Here is a 26,278-nt window from a genome sequence, read left to right as displayed (position 1 = left end):
TCATTTTTGAGAAAAGAAAAATTATTTTTTATTTTCATGGCTCTGCGTTATAAACTTCTGTGAAGCACTTGGTGGGTCAAAGTGCTCACCACACATCTAGATAAGTTCCTTAGGGGGTCTACTTTCCAAAATGGTGTCACTTGTAGGGGGTTTCAGTGTTTAGGCACATCAGGGGCTCTCCAAACGCAACATGGCGTCTCATCTCAATTCCAGTAAATTTTGCATTGAAAAGTCAAATGGCGCTCCTTCCCTTCCAAGCTCTGCTATGCGCCCAAGCAAAGGTTTACACCCACATATGGGGTATCAGCGTACTCAGGACAAATTGCACAACATTTTTTGGGGTCCAATTTCTTCTCTTACCCTTGGGAAAATAAAAAATTGGGGTCGAAAAGATAATTTTTGTGAAAAAATATGATTTTTTATTTTTACGGTTCTGCATTATAAACTTCTGTGAAGCACTTGGTGGGTCAAAGTGCTCACCACACATCTAGATAAGTTCCTTAGGGGGTCTACTTTCCAAAATGGTGTCATTTGTAGGGGGTTTCAATGTTTAGGCACATCAGGGGCTCTCCAAACGCAACATGGCGTCCCATCTCAATTCCAGTCAATTTTGCATTGAAAAGTCAAATGGCGCTCCTTTCCTCCCGAGCTCTGTCATGCGCCCAAACAGTGGTTTACCCCCACATATGGGGTATTAGCGTACTCAGGACAAATTGTACAACAACTTTGGGGGTCCATTTTCTCCTGTTACCCTTGGTAAAATAAAACAAATTGGAGCTGAAATAAATTTTGTGTGAAAAAAAGTTAAATGTTCATTTTTATTTAAACATTCCAAAAATTCCTATGAAACACCTGAAGGGTTAATAAACTTCTTGAATGTGGTTTTGAGCACCTTGAGAGGTGCAGTTTTTAGAATGGTGTCACACTTGGGTATTTTCTATCATATAGACCCCTCAAAATGACTTCAAATGAGATGTGGTCCCTAAAAAAAAATGGTGTTGTAAAAATGAGAAATTGCTGGTCAACTTTTAACCCTTATAACTCCGTCACAAAAAAAATTTTGGTTCCAAAATTGTGCTGATGTAAAGTAGACATGTGGGAAATGTTACTTATTAAGTATTTTGCGTGACATATGTCTGTGATTTAAGGGCATAAAAATTCAAAGTTGGAAAATTGCGAAATTTTCAAAATTTTCGCCAAATTTCCTTTTTTTCACAAATAAACGCAAGTTATATCGAATAAATTTTACCACTAACATGAAGTACAATATGTCACGAGAAAACAATGTCAGAATCGCCAAGATCCGTCAAAGCGTTCCAGAGTTATAGCCTCATAAAGGGACAGTGGTCAGAATTGTAAAAATTGGCCCGGTCATTAACGTGCAAACCACCCTCGGGGCTTAAGGGGTTAAGTACATGGTAATGAGTAGAGATGAGCAAATATGTTCGGGTCTCTCCTTATTCGGCAAGCTATAGCTCTTACCGATTAAGCTGCAGAGGGAACCTGGATACCTGGACCACTACTGCTGATCAGTTGTCTGGCGCTGCAGCTGCATGTGTCGCGGCTGTTTCAGTCACAACACATGCATGGAGAGCCTGTTTGTTGGGCTCTCCATGCATGTGTTGTGACTGAAACAGCAGCGGCACATGCAGCTGCTGTGTCGGGCAGCTGATCAGGAGGTGCGATCCGGGTTCTCTCTGCAGCTTATTCGGTAACCGCTATAGCTTGCCGAATAAGGAGAGGCCCGAACATATTCACTCATCTGTAGTAATGAGCACTAACTAACAATGGATACCTCAGTTATTGCAATGCCCTGTACTTAGGATAAGCTACATAGCTTATCAGAAGAACAATACTACATTTCTAATTGGAGTTATTTGGGAATATTATTATTACTCCACTACATATTGGGATATGGATCTTGGAGGTGGGAACATGCCTTTAATATAACAGATGGAGGTCCCAGTCTATTGCTCATAATGTTTAGAAATTTTAGCTGAATTTACACTGAAATATAGTCTTGAATAAGTATCCTTAAAAGGACTGGTTTCAGGATTCTCTTGCAGTGAAATACAGGTTGCCGATCATGGAGCATTTTGCTCGTTCATTAGATGAAATGATCTTTTGCACAGTGTACTTGTACTGTATAAACCACAACTGCACTGCCGAGACCCATGGCAGCCTTTACACATTGAGCGATGTTTTACAGATTGGTTCAGTGCAATTCATTTATTTTGGTCTACCTGTGTAGGCTATTAACCCCTTAGCGACCGCCGATAAAACAGCAGCCACTAAGTGTACTGATTCCCTCGTTGCCTTTTTAAAACGGTGATCGAGCATAAGGCTGTAGTTCCCTCCAGTGTCAGAAAATCTCTGGGGTTTCGGCTACCATGATCATGATCAAGGCCGGATTTTCCAGTGTCCGATTATGTGATCACCGTTATTCAGTGAATAACTGTAATCGCAAATAAAACAGTGTACCTGCTCTTTCAATGATTTCTCTCTTCTGACATGATATACATCAAAAGAGAGTGAAATGATGCCCTCCGGCGCCTCCTGATCATTCTTCCGGCCCGACGTTCTCTTCGTGGAAGAAAATGGCGGGCGCATGCGCAGTGCGCCTGCCGGGATCTGCCGGTTGGTAGCGGCAACAATAGGAAATTTTTTCTTATTGGTTCCTTTTGATCACTGTAACAGACCTGATCACAGTGATCAAAAGCAAAAAATAGTAAATCAAATCCCCTTTATCACCCCCTGAGTTAGATAAAAATTGTAAAATATATATTTTTTATTTTTTCCATTCTCTGCAAATGAGCTTAGGGTTGTGTTAGGGTCATGGGTGTGTTAGGGTCGGTGTTGGAATTGGTGTTCGGGTTACAACTGGGGTAAAAAAAAAAAAAAGAAGACGAAAGGCTAGTGTTGAGCTCAAGTGCTTACTACTCAACTTCGCATCAGGTGCTCTAGTATGCACGGAACCAAGTATCACGGATCAATGTAAAAGCAAAAGAGAGGAGAAGCCAGCACTGCTTATGGTCAGAACCCCCACACTGCCCTAGGCTCTGTTTAATTGTGCACCCGTGTCGCAGCCTGTCTCACCCTTTATCCGTGGTGCTGGTTGGGCAGTGTGGGGGTTAAACCTGAAATGTCTATGACTGGACCTGGTCAACCTTTATCTGCGCTTGCCCTTTCTGGCACCATGGGAGTGATTCAGAAATGCTTCAGGTACAGCTTGCATTTAATGTGGTCTTGCTTTTTAGGAGGCCTCTATGGCACAGCGAATATAAAAAATGTAGAGTAGGACTGCCCCATTATGAGAATGCCGTGACGTGGCGGGGTAGCTCAAAGAATTGATCAACTGTTTGCTAAATGTCTCATTTTGAAATACAGTTAGAAATTAGTATGTGCATGTGCACTTTGTTTTGCGTTCTGACCATAAGCAGTGCTGGCTTCTCCCCTCTTTTGCTTTTACATTGGTATGTGGCTGACCACCACTGTTGCCGCGCACGCTGGGTTATGTACGCCATTCTTTCGGTGTTCACTGTGATTGCTAGGCTGCTGTACACACACACAGCAGCCCTGCCCTGCCCTAGGCTCTGTTTTATTGTGCACCTGTGTCTCAGCCTGTCTCACCCTTTATCCGTGGTGCTGGTTGGGCAGTTTGGGGGTTAAACCTGAAATGTCTATGACTGGACCTGGTCAACCTTTATCTGCACTTGCCCTTTCTGGCACCATGGGAGTGATTCAGAAATGCTTCAGGTACAGCTTGCATTTAATGTGGTCTTGCTTTTTAGGAGGCCTTTATGGCACAGCGAATATAAAAAAAGTAGAGTAGGACTGCCCCATTATGAGAATGCCGTGACGTGGCGGGGTATCTCAAAGAATTGATCAATTGTTTGCTAAATGTCTCATTTTTAAATACAGTTAGAAATTAGTATTTGCATGTGCACTTTATGTATTGCGTTCTGACCATAAGCAGTGCTGGCTTCTCCCCTCTTTTGCTTTTATCACGGATCACTGCATGTTTTTTTGGGTGTCTAACAGCTGCAAAACATGCGGGGCAGGGACTCAAGCATCTTACTCGAGCTCCGGCAATATTCGGTGCTGTTTTGTAACAGATTCAAAGGATTGTGATGAATAAGAAATGCTTATACCAGAATTGAGGAAACAAAATTGAATTTAGTTAATAAATGATAGGAAATAAACAGTCACTAAAAGCAATAAAGTAAAATACATGTGCATTAAAACAAGCATTATTCATCAATGTAGAAGTCCATGAGCCTCTGTCTCTGTATGTCACATCTTCAATCCCTGCTGTGTGTCTGTGTCCCTCTCTTATATGTTAAAACTGTCTATTGAAACCATGCTAAAGACTTTGATCTATCATGGTATGCCAGTGTGAAACCCCAGTAAACCAAATAGATAAGATTTCACCAGGTGACATCCCTGGGAAAGTTGACACATCCAATCTACTTAGTTGCTCTCATCCTTGAATGAAAAGTCCTTTGTTAGTAGATAAACAAATGACTGATCATTTAAATTCCTTTGTTTAAATGGGCAATTAAAGTTTCAATAAACTTTTGCTAGCTTCCCTGAAAGTAAGGATATACTGTATATATTATCTATTAAACTGATTGAAACCATATCAATAATTAGTATTAGTGATTAGCAAATATACTCGTTACTCGAGATTTCCCGAGCATGCTCGGGTGTCCTCCGAGTATTTGTAAGTGCTCGGAGATTTAGTTTTTAGCGCCGCAGCTGAATGATTTACATCTGTTAGCCAGCATAAGTACATGTGGGGGTTGCCTGGTTGCTAGGGAAACCCCACATGTAATCAAGCTGCCTAATAGATGTAAATCATTCAGCTTCTGCAAGGAAAACTAAATCTCCGAGCATTTACAAATACTCAGAGGACACCCGAGCGTGCTACCGCTCATTAAAGTAATGAATATGCACGCATATTCATTACTTTAACGAGCGATACGTGACCGCTGAACACAGGAAGATGCCGCCGGCTCCCGGAGACCATCTGACAGTGAGACGCTGCCAGGGACCGTCCGGGAGCAGGTGAGTATATGGGGGAGGTGAGCATTGCGTGATAGTCACCATCCTCGTTCCATCGCTGCGCGCTGCTCTCTCTTCCATCCTCCTCTGCACTGTACAGGTCAGAGGGCGCGATGACGCGATTAGTGTGTGCGCTGCCCTCTGCCTGAACAGTCAGTGCGGAGGATGGAAGACAGAGCAGCGCGCAGCGATGGAACGTGGAAGGTGACTCGCAAGTGCCGGGGGCCTGAGCGAAGAGAGGTAAGTGTGTGATTTTTTTTTTTAATTTTAATTGCAGCAACATCATATGGGGCATAATGTGTGGAGCATCTATGGGGCCACCATGTGTGGAGCATCTATGGGGCCACCATGTGTTGAGCATCTATGGGGCCATAATGTGTTGAGCATCTATGGGGCCACAATGTGTGGAGCATCTATGGGGCCACAATGTGTGGAGCATCTATGGGGCCACAATGTATGGAGCATCTATGGGGACACAATGTATGGAGCATCTATGGGGCCACAATGTGTGGAGCATCTATGGGGCCACAATGTGTGGAGCATCTATGGGGCCACAATGTGTGGAGCATCTATGGGGCCACAATGTGTGGAGCATCTATGGGGCCACAATGTGTGGAGCATCTATGGGGCCACAATGTGTGGAGCATCTATGGGGCCACAATGTATGGGGCATAATGTGTGGATCATCTTATGGGGCATAATGTGTGGATCATCTTATGGGGCATAATGTGTGGATCATCTTATGGGGCATAATGTGTGGATCATCTTATGGGGCATAATGTGTGGAGAATCTTATGGGACCATCAACCTTTATGCAGCATTGTATGGGGCAAATGTTTCTATAGAGCATCCTATGGGGCCATTATTAACCTTTGTGCAGCATTATATGGGGCGTATTTTCTATGGAGCATCTTATGGGGCCCATCATGAACTGTATGGAGCATTATATGGGGCTCCAGATTCAATATGGATATTCAAAAGCACTTAACCTACTGATGTCTCAATTAATTTTTTATTGGTATCTATTTTTATTTTTGACATTCACCGGTTGCTGCTGCATTTTCCACCCTAGGCTTATTCTCGAGTCAATAAGTTTTCCCTGTTTTTTTGTGCCAAAATTAGGGGGGTCGGCTTATACTTGGGTCGGACTATACTCGAGTATATACGGTAAATGAATGTGTGTGTGTGTGTGTGTGTATGTATCTCTTGCAGGGAAGAGGTGATCAACTACAACACCTCTGCTTAAAATTGAGCATAAGACTATCTGCTTGAGGTCACAAGTTTGAATGTTTTTATGATGTTATTAGCATTGTGATAAAACATAAGGATCAAAACTGTTTTCTACATTATATGTATTTGAATGGTGAAGCTAGGAAATACTGATGTGACATACTTCCGGTTTAAACAGAATGATTTTGCGCTCTGGTCTAATTTATCAACAGGTTAATTGGACCCCAAAGACTTCGATTGAGAGACTGATGAACGGAATGTTACCTGATGTTGAGGTGCCATCTTCAGTTACTAACATTCAGTATTGCCAAGTGACTTTTCATGGCGACACGGTTTCTTTGGAGAGTGCATTCACTGTGAAGTATGTTTTCCATTTTGAATATATTTTTGTTACTGAAAAATGTATACTGTACATGAATGGTGTATGGTTCACTCAGTATGTGGATGACGTGTGGTTCACTCAGTATGTGAACGTTGTGTGGTTCACTCAGTATGTGGATGGCGTGTGTTTCACTCAGTATGTGGACGTTGTGTGGTTCACTCAGTTATGTGGATGGCGTGTGGTTCACTCAGTATGTGGACGGCGTGTGGTTCACTCAGTTATGTGGACGGCGTGTGGTTCACTCAGTTATGTGGACGGCGTGTGGTTCACTCAGTTATGTGGACGGCATGTGGTTCACTCCGTGTGTGGACGGCGTGTGGTTCACTCCGTGTGTGGATGGCGTGTGGTTCACTCCGTGTGTGGACGGCGTGTGGTTCACTCCGTGTGTGGACGGCGTGTGGTTCACTCAGTATGTGGACAGAGTGTGGTAAACTCAGTATGTGGACGGAGTGTGGTTCACTCAGTAATTACACAAATCACATAAAAAGACAACGTGGATAGTTGAGTGACACAGGTGTAAAGCATATGGTCCCAAAAAAAAGTCTAATGGATGGGGAAAACCGAGAAATAGCAGCAAGTCATATAAAGTGCCATTGCTCATGCAGTGATTACTCCCATACAGTAACAAGTAACAGTCCATAGACCAGGGGTGTCAAACTGCATTCCTCGAGGGCCTCAAACCATGCGTGTTTTCAAGATTTCCTTAGCATTGCACAAGGAGCAGGAATCATTATCTGTGCAGGTGGTTAAATTATCACCCGTGCAATACAAGGAAATCCTGAAAACATGACCTGTTTGCGGCCCTCAAGGAATGCAGTTTGACACCCCTGCCATAGACCACATAGATAAAGAGTAAGTGAAAAAAGGTTTGTACACCACCACTAAAAATAGATAAGGTGTGCATCACTTTAAGGGAGCAAAAAAAACCCGCAGAAAATAAAACCAATTCAGTTCTTACCCATAATATCGTGTATTGTTCACTTAGTATGTGAGATGATGTGTGGTTCACTCACTCCCTTTGTTATCCTGACTTTACTACATTCAATTGAGCTATGCATTGTTTAAACAAAGAAACCTTTGAAGGAAATCTATCATTATATATATATATATATATATATATATATATATATATATATATATAATAAAAAAATGAGATTGTTACCTCACCTCCTCCTCTGGTTAATATGTCCTCCAGGCTGCATGGATCCACTGGGTGAAGGTTGATATGCATCAAATAGTTGACATCCAGCACTTCTTTGGATGAATGATCCCAGGAAATCCAAGGTTTCTTAAAACATCTATTTATTTCTTCATATTAAAAACAGGTAACAAAAAAGGTCAGGCAGTTTATATGCACTCATGATTTTAAAAAAGGCATAGAAACCAAAATGTTTCGACCCAGGCAGGTCTTAATCATGGAGTTGCATCTGAATGTCTGTTAGGAAGTCTATGCCATACATAAATAGATGTTTTAAGAAACTTTGGATTTCCTGGGATCATTCGTCCAAAGAGGTGCTGGATGTCAACTATTTGATGCAAATCTATCATATAGTTTTCTTACCTTTCTTGGAATATGGAAGTCACAAAACTTTAGCATATGACTGGCGTAACAAGCACCAGAATCTTTTTTTTGCTCAAAGACCGAAGCACTGTTGTTTTTCCAAAAGCTGTAGTTGGTAGGATGGTGAAAGTAATTATATAGTCATAACAAGATTTACATTTACAGTTGTGCTCAAAAGTTTACATACCCCAGCAGAATTTTTTGCTTTCTTGGGCTTTTTTTTTTTTTTTTTTTTAGGGAATATGAATGATAACACCAAAACATTTTCTTCACTCATGGTTAGTGGTTGGGTGAAGCCATTTATTGTCAAACTACTGTGGTTTCTCTTTTTTAAATCATGACAACAACCCAAAGCATCCAAAAGACCCTGATCAAAAGTTCACATACCCTGGTGATTTTGGACTGATAACATGCACAGAAGTTGACACAAATGGTCTGAATGGCTACTAAAGGTAACATCCTCACCTGTGACGTGTTTGCTTGTAATCAGTGTTTGCATAAAAGCTGAATGAGTTTCTGGGATCCAGACAGACTCTTGCATCTTTCATCCAGCCACTGACGTTTCTGGATTGTGAGTCATGGGGATAGCAAAAGAATTGTCAAAGGATCTACTTGAAAAGATAGTTGAACTGTAGAAAACAGGAAAAGGATACAAAAAGATATCCAAGCAATTGATAATACTAGTCAGCAGTGGTCAAACAGTGATTAACAAATGGAAAATCAGGGGCTCTGTAAAAACAAAACCATGGTCAGGTAGGCCAACAAAAATGTCATCCACAACTGCCAGGAAAATTGTTCGAGATGCAAAGAAAAACCCACAAATAACATCAGCTGAAATACTGGACTCTCTGAAAACTAGCAGTGTGGCTCTTTCAAGATGCACAATAAGGAGGCACTAGAAAAATGGGCTGCATGGTCGAGTTGTCAGAAGAAAGCCATTACTGCGCAAATGCCACTAATATCTCGCCTTCAGTACACAAAACAGCACAGACACAAACCTCAAAACTTCTGAACAAGGTAATTTGGAGTGATGAGACCAAACTTTTTAGCCACGATCATAAACGTTAAATTTGGAGAGAGGTCAACAAAGCCTATGATGAATGGAACACCAGTCCTACTGTAAAGCACGGGGGTGGATCGCTCATGCTTTGGGGATATGTGAGCTACAAATGCACAGGAAACTTGGTAAAAGTTGAAGGAATGATGAATACAGCATGATATCATCAAATACAGGATTAAAATTTGCAGTCATCAGCCCGGTAGCTGCACATGGGACGTACTTGGACTTTCCAACGTAACAACAGTCCAAAACACAAGGCCAAGTCAACCTGTCATTGGCTACAGCTGAACAAAGTGAAGGTTCTGGAGTGGCCATCTCAGTCTCCTGACCTCAATTTCATTGAGCCACTCTGGCGAGATCTCAAGCGCGCAGTTCATGCTAGAAAGCCCAGGAATTTACAGGAACTGTAGGCTTTTTTTGCCAAGAAGACTGGGCAGCTTTACCATCTGAGAAAATAAAGAACCTCATCCACAAAATAATTCAAGCTGTCATTGATGTTAGAGGTGGCAATACACGGTATTAAGAAATGGGGTTTGTAAACTATTGATCAGATTCATTTGGATGTTTTGGGTTGTCATTATGATTTAAATAGAGAAAACAGTAGTTTGACAGTAAATGGCTTCCCCAAAACATCAGCTATCCACCCCCGTGCTTTACAGTTGGACTGCCTTTCATCATAGGCTTTGTTGACCTCTCTCCAAATGTAACGTTTATGGTTGTGGCCAAAAAGTTAAATTTTGGTCTCATCGCTCCAAATTACCTTGTTCCAGAAGTTTTGAGGCTTGTCTCTGTGCTGATTTGCGTGCAAAAATTCTGCTGGGGTATGTAAACTTTTGACCACAACTGTATCAGAGCCTGGATAGAATTAAGTTTGCTGCCAAACACTTCATACTCACAAGGTTTGGGAGCAGTTTAGAGAAAAGTTCCAATTCTCCAATGAGGCAGAAATGAAAGAAACTGTTGTTTTGTACCAGTGTGAACAATGTGAAAGATGTATAGTTGTCTTCCTTACCATCATTATTCAGGTTAATAATATGTATTTGGAGTATGAACGTGTACCATTGCGATGGCTTTTGCATGAAATCTTAAGACACTATATTGACTTTTAACCTTGCCGCTGTCCCAGTGGGTTCTGGCAATAAGTGAGTAGTAGTTGTGTGAGTCAGCAACGTTTGTGTCAAACCTATATGCCTGAAATCATACAGCCAGTGTCTGCTACATGATGTCTGGTGATCAGGCTGTATGTATTCGCTTTCATTTTCCCTTTAAAGGGGACCTGTCACCAGAAAAAAAAACCCACTATAAACCAGCAGATATAGTATCTGCAGGTTAATAGCGATATTATCCTGCCCGGCACCCGCACTTACCCGAACCCTGCTGGGAGAAAATTAACTTTATACCCCTCGGCAGCTTTCAGATTTCAGTCACGGGGCGGCACTGGTTTAATCACCACTCTGAGTATAGAGAGCAGCAGCTATAACTGTGCCCTCACATTGACTGGCACTGCCTTAAGGCCAGCTGTCAGTCAGTACTGGGGACACGGTTATAGCCGTCTCCCTGTATTCTTAGAATACAGAGCGCCGCTGCCGGGTGGAATAAAGTTTTTCTCCCCGCAGCGTTCGGCTAAGTGCGGGCGCCAGGTAGGTTAATAATGCTATTAACACCATGTCTGCAGGTTAATAGCATTTTTTCCAGTGACAAGTTCCCTTTAATTCCTCCTGGAAATGCATGAATAAATTGACAATTGAGTGATTCTATTTATGTTAAACGAGTGTCCCCCCCTACAGCAGAGGTCTCCAGCTTTTCGGACCTGCTCCTGTCCCCCTCAAAGTAGTGTCAACCAAAGTCCCCATTACGGGTATAATGATAACTGAAGCTTTTCAACAGAAATCACTCCAAAGCAGTACACTGAGATCCATGGCTTTCCACAGTACTCTCCGTATTCTATCATCAAGCACTCCCAACACACTGTCACATCCAGCTTCGAGCCCCTCCTGCAGGTAGTATCATCCACCAGCGTACCATACTTAAATCATCTCTAAACCCCTAAGACCAGTATACCGTATGTGCATCCAGATTGCTCTTCTGTGCATAGCTACTCATCATTTTCAGATGTGCTCTTCATACCTGTTTGCTAGACCTGGAGCTAATGCACCAAGCTGGCAGACAGCCGCAAGCCACATGTGGCTCCTGAGCTACAGGTTGGGGACCCTTGCCCTACAGTCTGACTGTCCTTTCAGTGTTTAGTAATATGGAGTTTTATATAAATGCTTTCAGACCTATTCCTGATGAACCAAAACATTTGAAATGCAAGTTAAAAGGAGACAATGTTGTCCGCATGGGTGAAGAGCTAAAGAGTGAAATTGGTAAGTGATCTGTTCAAAATTTTAATGCAGAATTTTTTTTATTTAAAAAAATAGTCTATAGAAGCTGGAGTTGAGACAGTGTGCTATTCTTAGTTTCTATTCATTTTGAGTATTCCTGGGTTGGGAGCCATGTAGGAGCACATTCTACACGACCTTAATAGTGTCCTTTGTGCAGAATTAGCTAATATAGAAACTCTTGCACACAGATGTAATGTTCCTGCTTCCTACATTTGCATATTATCATTTACATTTTCTTTTGTACAATTTACAGAGTTACTAGTAACGGACCAATTTGGAAATCCGACAGAAAACATCTCCAATTCAAGTCTTGATTTTCTGGGTGTGTCTGGCAATAATCTCGACAAAAAAAAAATGAAAAAGACATTTCAGGTTTGTTTTTTTCGATTTTTAAGTATCTTTATTAATAATAATAATAATAATAATAATAAAAATAATAATAATAATAATCTCTTTACATACCTCCAACATGATGTTCCGCAGCACTTTACAGTTTGCACTCATTATCATCACGGGCCCCAATGGGGCTCACAGTCTATCAAAACAATGTGATTTATTTATTAAGGTTCAAAAGTAGTCATTCCTTATTATACAGTTTTCAAACATGAAGCACCTATGGGGGGTGAAACGAAAATTCGGAAATCTCTTCTAGGTTAGATCTGATCCATTATTTTGCCAGGTTGTGATGCTCTCCCTCCTTGCATGCTGTAATTTTTCTGAGATCCACAGAAACCAAAACTAAAATAAAAAGTAAAGGTAGGTTTACATGAACCAGTTTACAGGATTAAACTACTGTCAATTTGTTAAATATTTAATGATTTTCAGTTGTTTAATAGCCTGTTTGACAGGCAGACCATTTTAAAGGAGTTGGCCACCTTTTGAGGCCAATTTATGTTTGTATTTTATGCTGAAAATCAATTTTGGATGTGTTGTTTTTTCTTTTTTTCTACTAATTTGGCACCATTTAGCTTTTACAGGCTCCTTTTTTTCTGCACACATTAAACTTTAGTCCATTCACAACATCCGCCATTCATGTACGGCGCAAGTCGGAGACTAGTGTATAGAGCAGACTCAAAGGGCGAGCTTGCCCCATGCTCTGTAGTCAATGGCTGTGTGTCACAGCCAATACCTGCCTCTTAAAATCACGGGTGGCACGAAGCGCCAACTGCAGTTGTTAACCTGTTAAATGCCACCGTCAAACTCTGACAGCGGCATTAACAGCGTGCAGGAGGCTTCATTGTATACTCACTTGTTATGTGATCAGGAGTTGATGATTGGTTGCTACGACAGCAGGGGGTCTGTTTAAAGACCTCTATGCTTGCCACTATGGAACTCTCTTGAAACTCTGCCCGTGGAGGGGCGTCAAAGGACACCGTGATTTTTGTTAATACGCAATGATGCTGTGGTATTGCCAAATATAGCACAAGCGATTGCTGGCATTGCTCTCCTGCGCAGGTGTCCTTCTCTGCCCTGACTAGGGCAGAGTAAATTACTATAGTGCGCATGTGAATGGGCTCTTTGACCTTTCCCTGTGCATTGCAGTACTTTGCTCTGACCTTGCCTGAAGTGCGATGTCAGAGAGACTTGTGGATGATGGGTCCTGACTTAGAGAAAAGTCATCCACAGAATGCAAGAAGGATAATTGCATTGAAAGAAGAAGGCAGGCACCAGACCAGCGACACCCCTTGAAACAGACTGCCCCGCAGGTAATTATAATAAAAGGTCTTTTTCATGTCTTACAGGTCGGGTTGGGATCTTATATACAGCATATTATTATATAGCACTGTGTACTTAGAATTGCATTGCACATTTTGCCTTTGTAGCCAGTTAATTTTTCTGTTTTCCATTAGGTCTGTGACATCAAAAATTAAGAACTGTTAAAACTGACTAGATGAATCCTTGGAAGTGCTATGTAGAAACAGGAGATCAGTTATGTCTGCACAAGTCATGAGTGACTGCAATAGTCTATGCCAGAGGGAGGAGGAAGCAGCTGAGTCAGGAGTTGAAAAGGAGGATGATAAAAGCAGGGACAAGATAATTCCTGTTTATACAAACAATACCTATATGTGACCAAAAAGTATTTGAAGTGGGTACTTCCACAATAAATAATAACCAAAGAGAAGACTGGGAAACCCAAATATTAAATTATGCTAATTTTATTTGTAGACCATTTCTAAAAGCCAGTAAACATAGTAGTAAAATAGGGGAATAATACACATACAGAGTGAATCCCAGCCCCAAACCAGTTACACTAAAAATAAGCAAATGTTTACTACGAATATATCCACTTTAGCTATAATACAATATCACAGAATAAATTGACAAGGTATGATGAGGCCATGTATTGAGCACATAATCAGCTGAAGAGATATAATTCACTGCAATGTATCACTGGGTGAATATAGAGGTAGAAGAGAGGAAGGCTACTTTCTCACATTAGGTTTTTTGTTTCAGGCACAATCCGGCAAAATTTTGAAAAAAAACGGATTTGTCGCAAATAGTGAAAAACTGATGCGACGGATCAGTTTTTCTGTTGGATCCGGTTTTTGTTTTTAACCTGGGGATAACTTCCTGTTCCAGAGAGAGAGAAAGAGACCCCAGAACGGATAATGTGCATGATTTCTATAGAGAATGCATGAAAAAAACAGATTTGGCGGCCGGATTGATCATTTCACATCTCAGTTTCATCCGTTTATCGCTGGAACCGTCGCTGGGCAATTTTTTGCCGAACAGAAAAAATGTTCCTCTGGAAGTTTTCTCCGGCCGCCGGAAAACTATTTTTTGATGGAACCGGCAAAAAACGGATGAAACGTGTGGCCATCATGCGCAATCCGGCGCTAATACAACTCTATGAGAAAAAAACAGATCCGGCGGGAAAAAAAACGTATTTTTTCTTCAAAGCCGGCCGGATTGTGCCTGACGGTAAAAACCTTATGTGTGAAAGTAGCCTAACAGTATAAGTCCTCAATGAATGCGATCATAGATAAGTTAAAGTAACAAGTGCACAAAATGTAAAATGACTATTCTTAAATTAACTCCATATTAAATGTTTATGGTGCAAAAATATATATTTTTATATATGAGTAAATAGATGAATACAGTAAAGACTGGTAAAGTGCATGTGTAAAAACATGGGCATACATCTAAGGCTCGAGTTACACACAAAGTATAACAAATTGGTCCGTTTTACACGGATGAGAATCGAAGAATGTTCCCTGAACAATGATCCGTATGTCATCCATGTGCAATGCGAGGATGCGATTTTCTCGCATCTAAGCATCCATGTGACATCTGTATGGCGAAATTCTCTCCCCGGCTTGCAAAATGGACATATAATATATATATACAGAACATATATATATATCCATATATATATTTATGTCCGTGACACACACACACACACACACACACACACACACACACACACACACACACACACACACACACACATATATTTATTTATTTATTTATACACTGTGTACAGAATTATTAGGCAAATTGTATTTTGATCACATGATCCTTTGTATACATGCTGTCCTACTCCAAGCTGTTCAGGCTTGAGAGCCAACTACCAATTAAGTAAATCAGGTGATGTGCATCTCTGTAATGAGGAGGGTGTTGTCTAATGACATCAAAACCGTATGTAAGGTGTGCTTAATTATTAGGCAACTTCCTTTCCTTTGGCAAAACGGGTCATGCAGCATCAATAGTAAATGACCGGAGATGACTTACGGTCTCGCGTAGCGGATTTTTTTCATGTAAGTTGCCCTCCCTAACGGGCTTAGACACTTTCTCTATTGCTTTGAAGGAAAAAGATTTTAGATCCCCATTATGCTTATTGGCGAAATGTCGTGAAACTGCAGAGAAACCTGCTGGAGGCAAATTAACAGCATCGGATAAATGTTTATGAATGCCTTTTTTCAGAGGGTTCATGGTACAACCCACATATTGAAGTTGACTAATATTGCATTGAATTAGATAAATAACATTGGCCGTATTGCAATTTATAAAACTACGTATTGGAAACTCTTTTTTGTTTGTAAAAGAGGCCAATTTTTTATCTTTTGTAGCATACTGGCAACATTTGTACACGTTCACTCCACATTTGTGGAAACCAACGGCCCTAACCCAGTTTTTCCTTTGGTCTCATTCTACATCCACAAATAAGCTGGGAGACAAAAGGTTTTTTTAATGTAGTTTCTCTTTTTGGCACAAATCGGACCATGTGATTATCCAAGATGTTTCTGAGAATTGTATCTTGTCGCAAAATAGTATGTACTTCCGTACACTGGGTGCACTGGGTAAAAGGCTGGGTGAGTGGTTGGATGCACATCTCCAGCCACTAGAGTCTTTGACTCCTAGCCATATACGTGACATGAAGGCAGTGGTTACCATGATGCATGCTTTTAAGTGGGAGGCTGGTTTCACATAGTTTTCGTGTAATGTAATTAGTCTGTATCCTTCTATTCCCCACAATGTAGCTCTCAAATGTTTATCCTTCTATCTCAGGAAATATAGCAGTTATTCGGAGGTTTTATGTGATTTTTTTATTTGAAGCAACTAAATTCCTCGTGAGTCATAATTATTGCATGTTTGACAATAGGTATTTTTTGCAGACTAATTGTGAAAGTATGGGAGCAAAATTCTCCCCTTCACTCGCTAATATTGTAATGGCAACCTGGGAAGATAATTTTATCTATATATCTTCAAATCCATTCAGAGATAATCTGGTGTGCATGGGAAGATATATTGATGATCTGGTCTTTGTGTTTTTAAAATATGGAGGATGATGGCCAATCTTTTCTCGAATATTTAAACAATAATGATTATAAACTCCAGTTTACTGGTTTTCCTGAGAAGTCACAGATTGATTTTTTAGATGTAACATTTGTTGCTAGTATTGAGGAGAACAGGGTATTGGTACTCCCTTACCGAAAATCAACTGCTTCAAACAGTTTACTGGCAGCTACATCTTGCCATCCCCCACACGTTAGAAACCTTCCTGTGGGTGAACTCATCAGGACTAAACACAATAGTTCTGATTTTATATATATATATATATATATATATATATATATATATATATATATATTTCAAAATCGGAACAGCATCTTATATTACCAAATTGTAGTGCAGCGTCTTCCCAACCACTGTTGAAATGGTCTTTGGTAATAGATGAAAAAAAGAAAGACAGCACAAAAAAAATAGAAAAAAGAGGGCTTTAATGCCTGAACGGCGTGGCGACGTTTCGGATATCTTTATCCTTTTTCAAGCAGTGTTTGTACAGACAAGGTGGGTATATATAGAAAACATTCATTGTATACAATTAAACATATTAAGTTATTTTGGACATCAGATCAGCAATAGTCATCTGACCAAAAAAGTGCAATAGTGCCACTGTGATAAATCTGTATCATATACATTATATATATAAAAAAGTGCCATATAGTGCACAGTGGTAAACTTTAAAAATATATTAATAAGCAATTTAATATCCTCAGGTGTCCCATGTTTGTGAAAATAGAAAAAACGCGCACTTACAAAGATAATACAGCAGGTGCTGGAGATTCCGGCGTCCTCCTGTTGTAACTGCACATGTCTATGGCAGCTGCAGTCCGGACCTAGAGCATTATGGTCCGCACCTGTGCAATAGTGCTTTGAAGTCATAAGCGCCATCTTGGAAAAGGTATATGGCCATACAGACTTCAGACAGGCAGAAAAAAAATAATCTGACAACTTGTATCTGTGCAGCATTATAATATAAGCAATAGCAATATGTAGGAGAGAGTGCATAATATAACAAACTAAAAAAATGATTGAGTTTTTTTGTCACTTATTAAAGGACAAATATCGCTATAAAGCCATGAATGGAGGGTTATACTCATTTATTTCATAGCATTTATAGTGGACATAATTGGTTCAGGCATAAGCTCTATGTATGGTGTCTTAAAGTCCCAAAAACTCCCCATAGGTAAATGAGGGGTCAGAAACCAAAACAGGGAAAGAGAGACACATGGGAGGCGGAAATCCCACCATATGTCAATCACATCCGGCATACACACCAAATAACCAATTGTATACAGCCACGGTTTTTTTAAAAATAATAAATAACGAACAATGAGTGTAATCTCAAATATTATTTAACCCCTTTCTGACATCGGACGTACTATCCCGTCGAGGTGGGGTGGGCCCCCATGACCACGGACGGGATAGTACGTCCAGCGCGATCGGCGGCGCTCACGGGGGGAGCGCGGCCGATCGCGGCCGGGTGTCAGCTGCCTATCGCAGCTGACATCCGGCACTATGTGCCAGGAGCGGTCACGGACCGCTCCCGGCACATTAACCCCCGACACACCGCGATCAAACATGATCGCGATGTGCCGGCGGTGCAGGGAAGCATCGCGCAGGGAGGGGGCTCCCTGCGGGCTTCCCTGAGCCCCCCGCAGCAACGCGATGTGATCGCGTTGCTGCGAGGGTCTTACCTCCCTCCCTGCCTGCTCCAGACCCGGATCCAAGATGGCTGCGGATCCGGGTCCTACAGGGAGGGAGGTGGCTTCACAGAAGCCTGCTCAGAGCAGGCACTGTGAAGCAGCCTGCGCTTCTCTCAGATCGGTGATCTGTCAGAGTGCTATGCAAACTGGCAGATCATCGATCTGTATTGTCCCCCCCTGGGTCAAAGTAAAAAAGTTAAAAAAAAATTTTCCAAATGTGTAAAAAAAAAAAAAAAAATATTCCAAAATAATGAAAAAAAATATATATATTATGCCCATAAATACATTTCTTTATCTAAATAATAAAAAAAAACAATAAAAGTACACATATTTAGTATCGCCGCGTCCGTAACGACCCGACCTATAAAACTGGCCCACTAGTTTACCCCTTCAGTAAACACCGTAAGAAAAAAAAAAAAAAACGAGGCAAAAAACAACGCTTTATTATCATACCGCCGAACAAAAAGTGGAATAACACGCGATCAAAAAGACAGATATAAATAACCATGGTACCGCTGAAAGCGTCATCTTGTCCCGCTAATAACGAGCCGCCATACAGCATGATCAGCAAAAAAATAAAAAAGTTATAGTCCTGAGAATAAAGCGATGCAAAAATAATTATTTTTTCCATAAAATAGTTTTTATCGTATAAAAGCGCCAAAACATAAAAAAATAATATAAATGAGGTATCGCTGTAATCGTACTGACCCGAAGAATAAAACTGCTTTATCAATTTTACCAAACGCGGAACGGTATAAACGCCTCCCCCAAAAGAAATTCATGAATAGCTGGTTTTTGGTCATTCTGCCTCACAAAAATCGGAATAAAAAGCGATCAAAAAATGTGACGTGCCCAAAAATGTTACCAATAAAAACGTCAACTCGTCCCGCAAAAAACAAGACCTCACATGACTCTGTGGACCAAAATATGGAAAATTTATAGCTCTCAAAATGTGGTAACGCAAAAAAATATTTTTTGTAATATAAAAAGCGTTTTTCAGTGTGTGACGGCTGCCAATCATAAAAATCCGCTAAAAAACTCGCTATAAAAGTAAATCAAACCCCCCTTCATCACCCCCTTAGTTAGGGAAAAATAAAAAAAATGTATTTATTTCCATTTTCCCATTAGGGCTAGGGTTAGGGTTAGGGTTGGGGCTAGGGTTGGGGCTAAAGTTAGGGTTAGGGTTGGGGCTAAAGTTACGGTTAGGGTTTAGATTACATTTACGGTTGGGAATAGGGTTGGGGTTAGGGGTGTGTCAGGGTTAGAGGTGTGGTTAGGGTTACTGTTGGGATTAGGGTTAGGGGTGTGTTTGGATTAGGGTTTCAGTTATAATTGGGGGTTTTCCACTGTTTCGGCACATCAGGGGCTCTCCAAACGCGACATGGCGTCCGATCTCAATTCCAGCCAATTCTGCGTTGAAAAAGTAAAACAGTGCTCCTTCCCTTCCGAGCTCTCCCGTGTGCCCAAACAGGGGTTTACCCCAACATATGGGGTATCAGCGTACTCAGGACAAATAGGACAACAACCTTTGGGGTCCAATTTCTCCTGTTACCCCTGGGAAAATACAAAACTGGGGGCTAAAAAATAATTTTTGTGGGAAAAAAAAAAGATTTTTTATTTTCACGGCTCTGCGTTATAAACTGTAGTGAAACACTTGGGGGTTCAAAGTTCTTACAACACATCTAGATAAGTTCCTTGGGGGGTCTAGTTTCCAAAATGGGGTCACTTGTGCGGGGCTTCTACTGTTTAGGTACATTAGGGGCTCTGCAAACGCAATGTGACGCCTGCAGACCATTCCATCTAAGTCTGCATTCCAAATGGCGCTCCTTCCCTTCCGAGCCCTTCCATGCGTCCAAACGGTGGTTCCCCCCCACATATGGGGTATCAGCGCACTCAGGACAACTTGGACAACAAATTTTGGGGTCCAATTTCTCCTGCTACCCTCGGGAAAATACAAAACTGGGGGCTAAAAAAAATAATTTTTGTGGGAAAAAATTTTTGTTTTATTTTTACGGCTCTGCATTATAAACTTCTGTGAAGCCCTTGGTGGGTCAAAGCGCTCAAAACACATCTAGATAAGTTCCTTAGGGGGTCTACTTTCCAAAATGGTGTCACTTGTGGGGGGTTTCAATGTTTAGGCACATCAGGGGCTCCCCAAACGCAACATGGCGTCCCATCTCAATTCCAGTCAATTTTGCATTGAAAAGTCAAATGGCGCTCCTTCGCTTCCGAGCTCTGTCATGCGCCCAAACAGTGGTTTACCCCCACATATGGGGTATCGGCGTACTCAGGACAAATTGTACAACAACTTTTGGGGTCCATTTTCTCCTGTTACCCTTGCTAAAATAAAACAAATTGGAGCTGAAGTAAATTTTTTGTGAAAAAAAGTTAAATGTTCATTTTTATTTAAACATTCCAAAAATTCCTGTGAAGCACCAGAAGGGTTAATAAACTTCTTGAATATGGTTTTGAGCACCTTGAGGGGTGCAGTTTTTAGTATGGTGTCACACTTGGGTATTTTCTATCATATAGACCCCTCAAAATGACTTCAAATGAGATATGGTCCCTAAAAAAAAATGGTGTTGTAAAAATGAGAAATTGCTGGTCAACTTTTAACCCTTATAACTCCCTAACAAAAAAAAATTTTGGTTCCAAAATTGTGCTGATGTAAAGTAGACATGTGGGAAATGTTACTTATTAAGTATTTTGTGTGACATATCTCTGTGATTTAATTGCATAAAAAATCAAAGTTGGAAAATTGCAAAATTTTCAAAATTTTCGCGAAATTTCCGTTTTTTTTCACAAATAAACGCAGGTACTATCACAGAATTTTTACCACTATCATGAAGTACAATATGTCACGAGAAAACAATGTCAGAATCACTGGGATCCGTTGAAGCGTTCCAGAGTTATAACCTCATAAAGGGACAGTGGTCAGAATTGTAAAAATTGGCCCGGTCATTAACGTGCAAACCACCCTTGGGGGTGAAGGGGTTAATGCATCTCTTCACACAGTGTATCAAGTTCTATTAATCAACATCATAAATTGCAAACAAATATTAATTTCACAAACTGGGACATCTGAAAAGAGAAGAAAAAGGGAAATAGAAGTTAAAATCCATGTAAAATTTTACAGGAAGATTGTCATAACAATGAGGATATAGCTGAACTTATCACTATTCTTTTATAGAATCTGATTAATCTTGAAGTCTACATTAAGACCATATGGTTTTAGCGTATTTAATTTCATGATCCACTCCAATTCTCTTTTTTTGAGTAATCGAATACGATCACCCCCTCTCCTCTGTACAGGAATTATATCTATGATACGAAAACGCAGTTGTTTTTCTGTATGCGATTTTTCAACAAAATGTTTGGATACTGGTAGATTCATACGTTTTTTCCTTATGGTATGTCGGTGTTGATTGATCCGTGTTTTAAAATCACATGTTGTCTCACCGACATACCATAAGGAACAAGGACATTGCAACAGGTAAACTACAAACTCTGAATCACATGTCAAAAAATGTTGTATCTCATATTTTTTCTGAGTCACAGGATGAACAAAACTGGATCCTTTTAACATTAATGTACAATTAACACATGAAAGACATGGGAAACAACCTCTTCTATTTTGTCCAGAAAGTGTGGTTTGATTGGATTTTTTGAAAGAACCAATGTCTGATTTTATTAAATTAGAGGCAATCGTACGGTTTCGCCTGTACGAGAACAAGGGTGGTTTTGAAAATTCTGTTACATGTGGTAAACATTTATGTAACATACTCCAATGTTTCAGTATGATATTTGAAATCCCACTACTTTCCTCACAAAAGGCTGTCACCAATGGTATACGATCAGAAACCTTCTTTTTACATTTTTTCTGAAAAAGGTCTTCCCTTTTAATAGAGTCAGCTTTATTTTTTTGTGCTTCCAATAAATTTTTTGGGTACCCCCTATCCACAAATTTTCTAAGAGTCCCCTCCATAGATTTTTCCAACGAGTCTTTTTCACTCTCAATTCTCTTGGTTCTAATTAGTTGGCTAAAAGGGATGGATTCTTTAGTTTTTCTTGGGTGTTGGCTACTGAAGAGCAATAGGTCATTTTTATCAGTCACCTTTGTATATAACTGGGTGATAAGTCGATTGTTTTTAATTTTGACATTGACATCCAAAAATTGGATTTCATTGTTCGAATGCACCAGGGTAAATTTAATAGTGTCGTCTATTGTGTTTAAATAGTCATGGAATTCCACCAATGAATCCTCTGAACCAGTCCAGATTAGGAAGATGTCATCTATGTATCTCCACCACGCCGCTACATAGCAGTAGTGGTGGGACACATAGATGACATCCTCCTCCAAAACACTCATGACAATATTTGCGTACGCGGGTGCCATGTTGGCACCCATGGCCACGCCTCTCAACTGTAAATAAAAAGTGTCACCAAACAAAAAATAGTTTCTGGTTAATACTAGTTCTAACAGTTGTACTATAAAATTTCTCGCTTCCTCAGGGTATTCTGTGGCCCGCAATTTTTTATTTTTATTGACAGATACAAGTTGTCAGATTTTTTTTTTTTCTGCCTGTCTGAAGTCTGTATGGCCATATACCTTTTCCAAGATGGCGCTTATGACTTCAAAGCACTATTGCACAGGTGCGGACCATAATGCTCTAGGTCCGGACTGCAGCTGCCATAGACATGTGCAGTTACAACAGGAGGACGCCGGAATCTCCAGCACCTGCTGTATTATCTTTGTAAGTGCGCGTTTTTTCTATTTTCACAAACATGGGACACCTGAGGATATTAAATTGCTTATTAATATATTTTTAAAGTTTACCACTGTGCACTATATGGCACTTTTTTATATATATAATGTATATGATACAGATTTATCACAGTGGCACTGTTGCACTTTTTTGGTCAGATGACTATTGCTGATCTGATGTCCAAAATAACTTAATATGTTTAATTGTATACAATGAATGTTTTCTATATATACCCACCTTGTCTGTACTAACACTGCTTGAAAAAGGATAAAGATATCCGAAACGTCGCCACGCCGTTCAGGCATTAAAGCCCTCTTTTTTCTATTTTTTTTGTGCTGTCTTTCTTTTTTTCATCTATTACCAAAGACCATTTCAACAGTGGTTGGGAAGACGCTGCACTACAATTTGGTAATATAAGATGCTGTTCCGATTTTGAAATATATATATATATATATATATATATATATATATATATATATATATATATATATATATATATATATATATATATATATATATAGTGAAAGTAAAAAAGTTTGCAGCAGATCACAAAACCGTGGTTACCCTAAATGGTGTTTGGAAAGAGCCCATTCGATTGTCAGGAATGTTAGCAGAGACTCTTTGCTTAAACATAAACGTAAGAAAAATAAAACGGATAACAATATTATTACATTCACCACGGGGTACAGTCCACAATTTAGCCAGAAAACTGACATCATACTGAAGTACATACCTGTTTAACCCCTTTTCCCCCAAGGGTGGTTTGCACGTTGACCGGGCCGATTTTTACAATTCTGACCACTGTCCCTTTATGAGGTTATAACTCTGGAACGCTTCAACGGATCCCGGTGATTCTGACATTGTTTTCTCGTGACATATTGTACTTCATGATAGTGGTAAAATTTCTTTGATATTACCTGCGTTTATTTGTGAAAAAAAAACGGAAACTTGGCGAAAATTTTTGAAATTTTGCAATTTTCCAACTTTGAATTTTTATGCAATTAAATCACAGAGATATTTCACACAAAATACTTAATAAGTAACATTTTCCACTTGTCTACTTTACATCAGCAGTTTTGGAACCAAAATTTATTTTTGTTAGAGAGTTATAAGGGTTAAAAGTTGACCAGCAATTTCTCATTTTTACAACACCATTTTTTTTAGGGACCACATCTCATTTGAAGTCATTTTGAGGGGTCTATATGATAGAAAATAACCAAGTGTGACACCCCTCAAGGTGCTCAAAACCACATTCAAGAAGTTTATTAACCCTTCAGGTGTTTCACAGGAATTTTTGGAATGTTTAAATAAAAATGAACATTTAACTTTTTTTCACAAAAAAATTTACTTCAGCACCAATTTGTTTTATTTTACCAAGGGTAACAGGAGAAATTGGACCCCAAAAGTTGTACAATTTGTCCTGAGTATGCCGATACCCCATATATGGGGGTAAACCACTGCTTGGGCGCATGGGAGAGCTCGGAAGCGAAGGAGCGCGCCATTTGACTTTTCAATGCAAAATTGACAGGAATTGAGATGGAACGCCTTGTTGCGTTTAGAGAGCTACTGATGTGCCTAAACATTGAAACCCCCCACAAGTGACACCATTTTGGAAAGTTGACCTCCTAAGGAACTCATCTAGATGTGTTGTGAGAGCTTTGAACCCCCAAGTGTTTCACTACAGTTTATAACGCAGAGCCGTGAAAATAAAAATTATTTTTTTTCCCCACAAAAATTATTTTTTAGCCCCTAGTTTTGTATTTTCCCAAGGGTAACAGGAGAAATTGGTCCCCAAAAGTTGTTGTCCAATTTGTTTTTTTGTACGCTGATACCCCATATGTTGGGAGGAACCACCGTTTGGGCGCATGGGAGAGCTCGGAATGGAAGGAGCGCCATTTGGAATGCAGACTTAGATGGAATGGTCTGCATTCGTCACATTGCGTTTGCAGAGCCCCTAATGTACCTAAACAGTAGAAACCCCCCACAACTGACCCCTTATTGGAAACTAGACCCCCAAGAAACTTATGTTGATGTGTTGTGAGAACTTTGAACCCCCAAGTGTTTCACTTCAGTTTATAACGCAGAGCCGTGAAAATAAAAAATCCTTTTTTTTCCACAAAAATTATTTTTTAGCCCCAGTTTTGTATTTTCCAAGGGTAACAGGAGAAATTGGACCCCAATAGTTGTTGTCCAATGTGTCCTGAGTACGCTGATACCCCATATGTTGGGGTAAACCCCTGTTTGGGTGCACGGGAGAGCTTGGAAGGGAAGGAGCACTGTTTTACTTTTTCAACTCAGAATTGGCTGGAATTGAGATCGGATGCCATGTCGCGTTTGGAGAGCCCCTGATGTGCCTAAACAGTGGAAACCCCCCAATTATAACTGAAACCCTAATCCAAACACACCCCTAACCCTAATCCCAAAGGTAACCCTAACCACACCCCTAACCCTGACACACCCCTAGCCCTAATCCCAACCCTATTCCCAACCATAAATGTAATCCAAGCCCTAACCCTAACTTTAGCCCCAACCCTAACTGTAGCCCCAACCCTAACCCTAATCCTAGCCCTAACCCTAATTCTAACCCTAGCCTTAACCCTAACCCTAATGGGAAAATGGAAATAAATGCATTTTTTTTATTTTTTCATTTTTCCCTAACTAAGGGGGTGATGAAGGGGGGTTTGATTTACTATTTATAGCGGGTTTTCTAGCGGATTTTTATGATTGGCAGCAGTCACACACAAAAAGGTCTTTATTGCAAAAAATATTTTTTGCGTTACCACATTTTGAGAGCTATAATTTTTCCATATTTTGGTCCACAGAGTCATGTGAGGTCTTGTTTTTTGCGGGACGAGTTGACGTTTTTATTGGTAACATTTTCGGGCATGTGACATTTTTTTGATCGGTTTTTTTATTCTGATTTTTGTGAGGCAGAATGACCAAAAAACAGTTATTCATGAATTTCTTTTGGGGGGGCGTTTACACCGTTCCATGTTTGGTAAAATTGATAAAGCCGTTTTATTCTTCGGGTCAGTACGATTACAGCGATACCTAATTTATATCATTTTTCTATGTTTTGGCGCTTTTATACGATAAAAACAATTTTATAGAAAAAATAATAATTTTTGCATCGCTTTATTCTGAGGACTATAACTTTTTTTTGTTTTTTCGCTGATGATGCTGTATGGCGGCTCGTTTTTTTGCGGGACAAGATGACGTTTTCAGCGGTACCATGGTTATTTATATCCGTCTTTTTGATCGCGTGTTATTCCACTTTTTGTTTGGCGGTATGATAATAAAGTTTTGTTTTTTGCCTCGTTTTTTTTTACGGTGTTCACTG

At 40.1% G+C, this 26,278-nt stretch overlaps 1 protein-coding gene across 1 annotated transcript in view; it reads left to right on the top strand.

Moving 5' to 3' along the window:
- SMCHD1 (structural maintenance of chromosomes flexible hinge domain containing 1) overlaps positions 1-26,278 on the top strand; it is a 584,899-nt gene that overhangs the window by 327,274 nt on the left and 231,347 nt on the right. The window contains exons 26-28 of the mRNA XM_077270310.1: positions 6,507-6,655; positions 11,575-11,663; positions 11,935-12,053. Of these exons, the coding sequence (XP_077126425.1) occupies positions 6,507-6,655; positions 11,575-11,663; positions 11,935-12,053 (357 nt within the window). The remainder of the gene's footprint in view (positions 1-6,506; positions 6,656-11,574; positions 11,664-11,934; positions 12,054-26,278) is intronic.

Source organism: Ranitomeya variabilis, chromosome 6 (genome assembly GCF_051348905.1).
Source record: "Ranitomeya variabilis isolate aRanVar5 chromosome 6, aRanVar5.hap1, whole genome shotgun sequence".
Taxonomy (NCBI): Eukaryota; Metazoa; Chordata; class Amphibia; order Anura; family Dendrobatidae; genus Ranitomeya; species Ranitomeya variabilis.
Note: the sequence above shows the minus strand (reverse complement) of the source record. Positions and strands in the feature narration are given on the sequence as shown.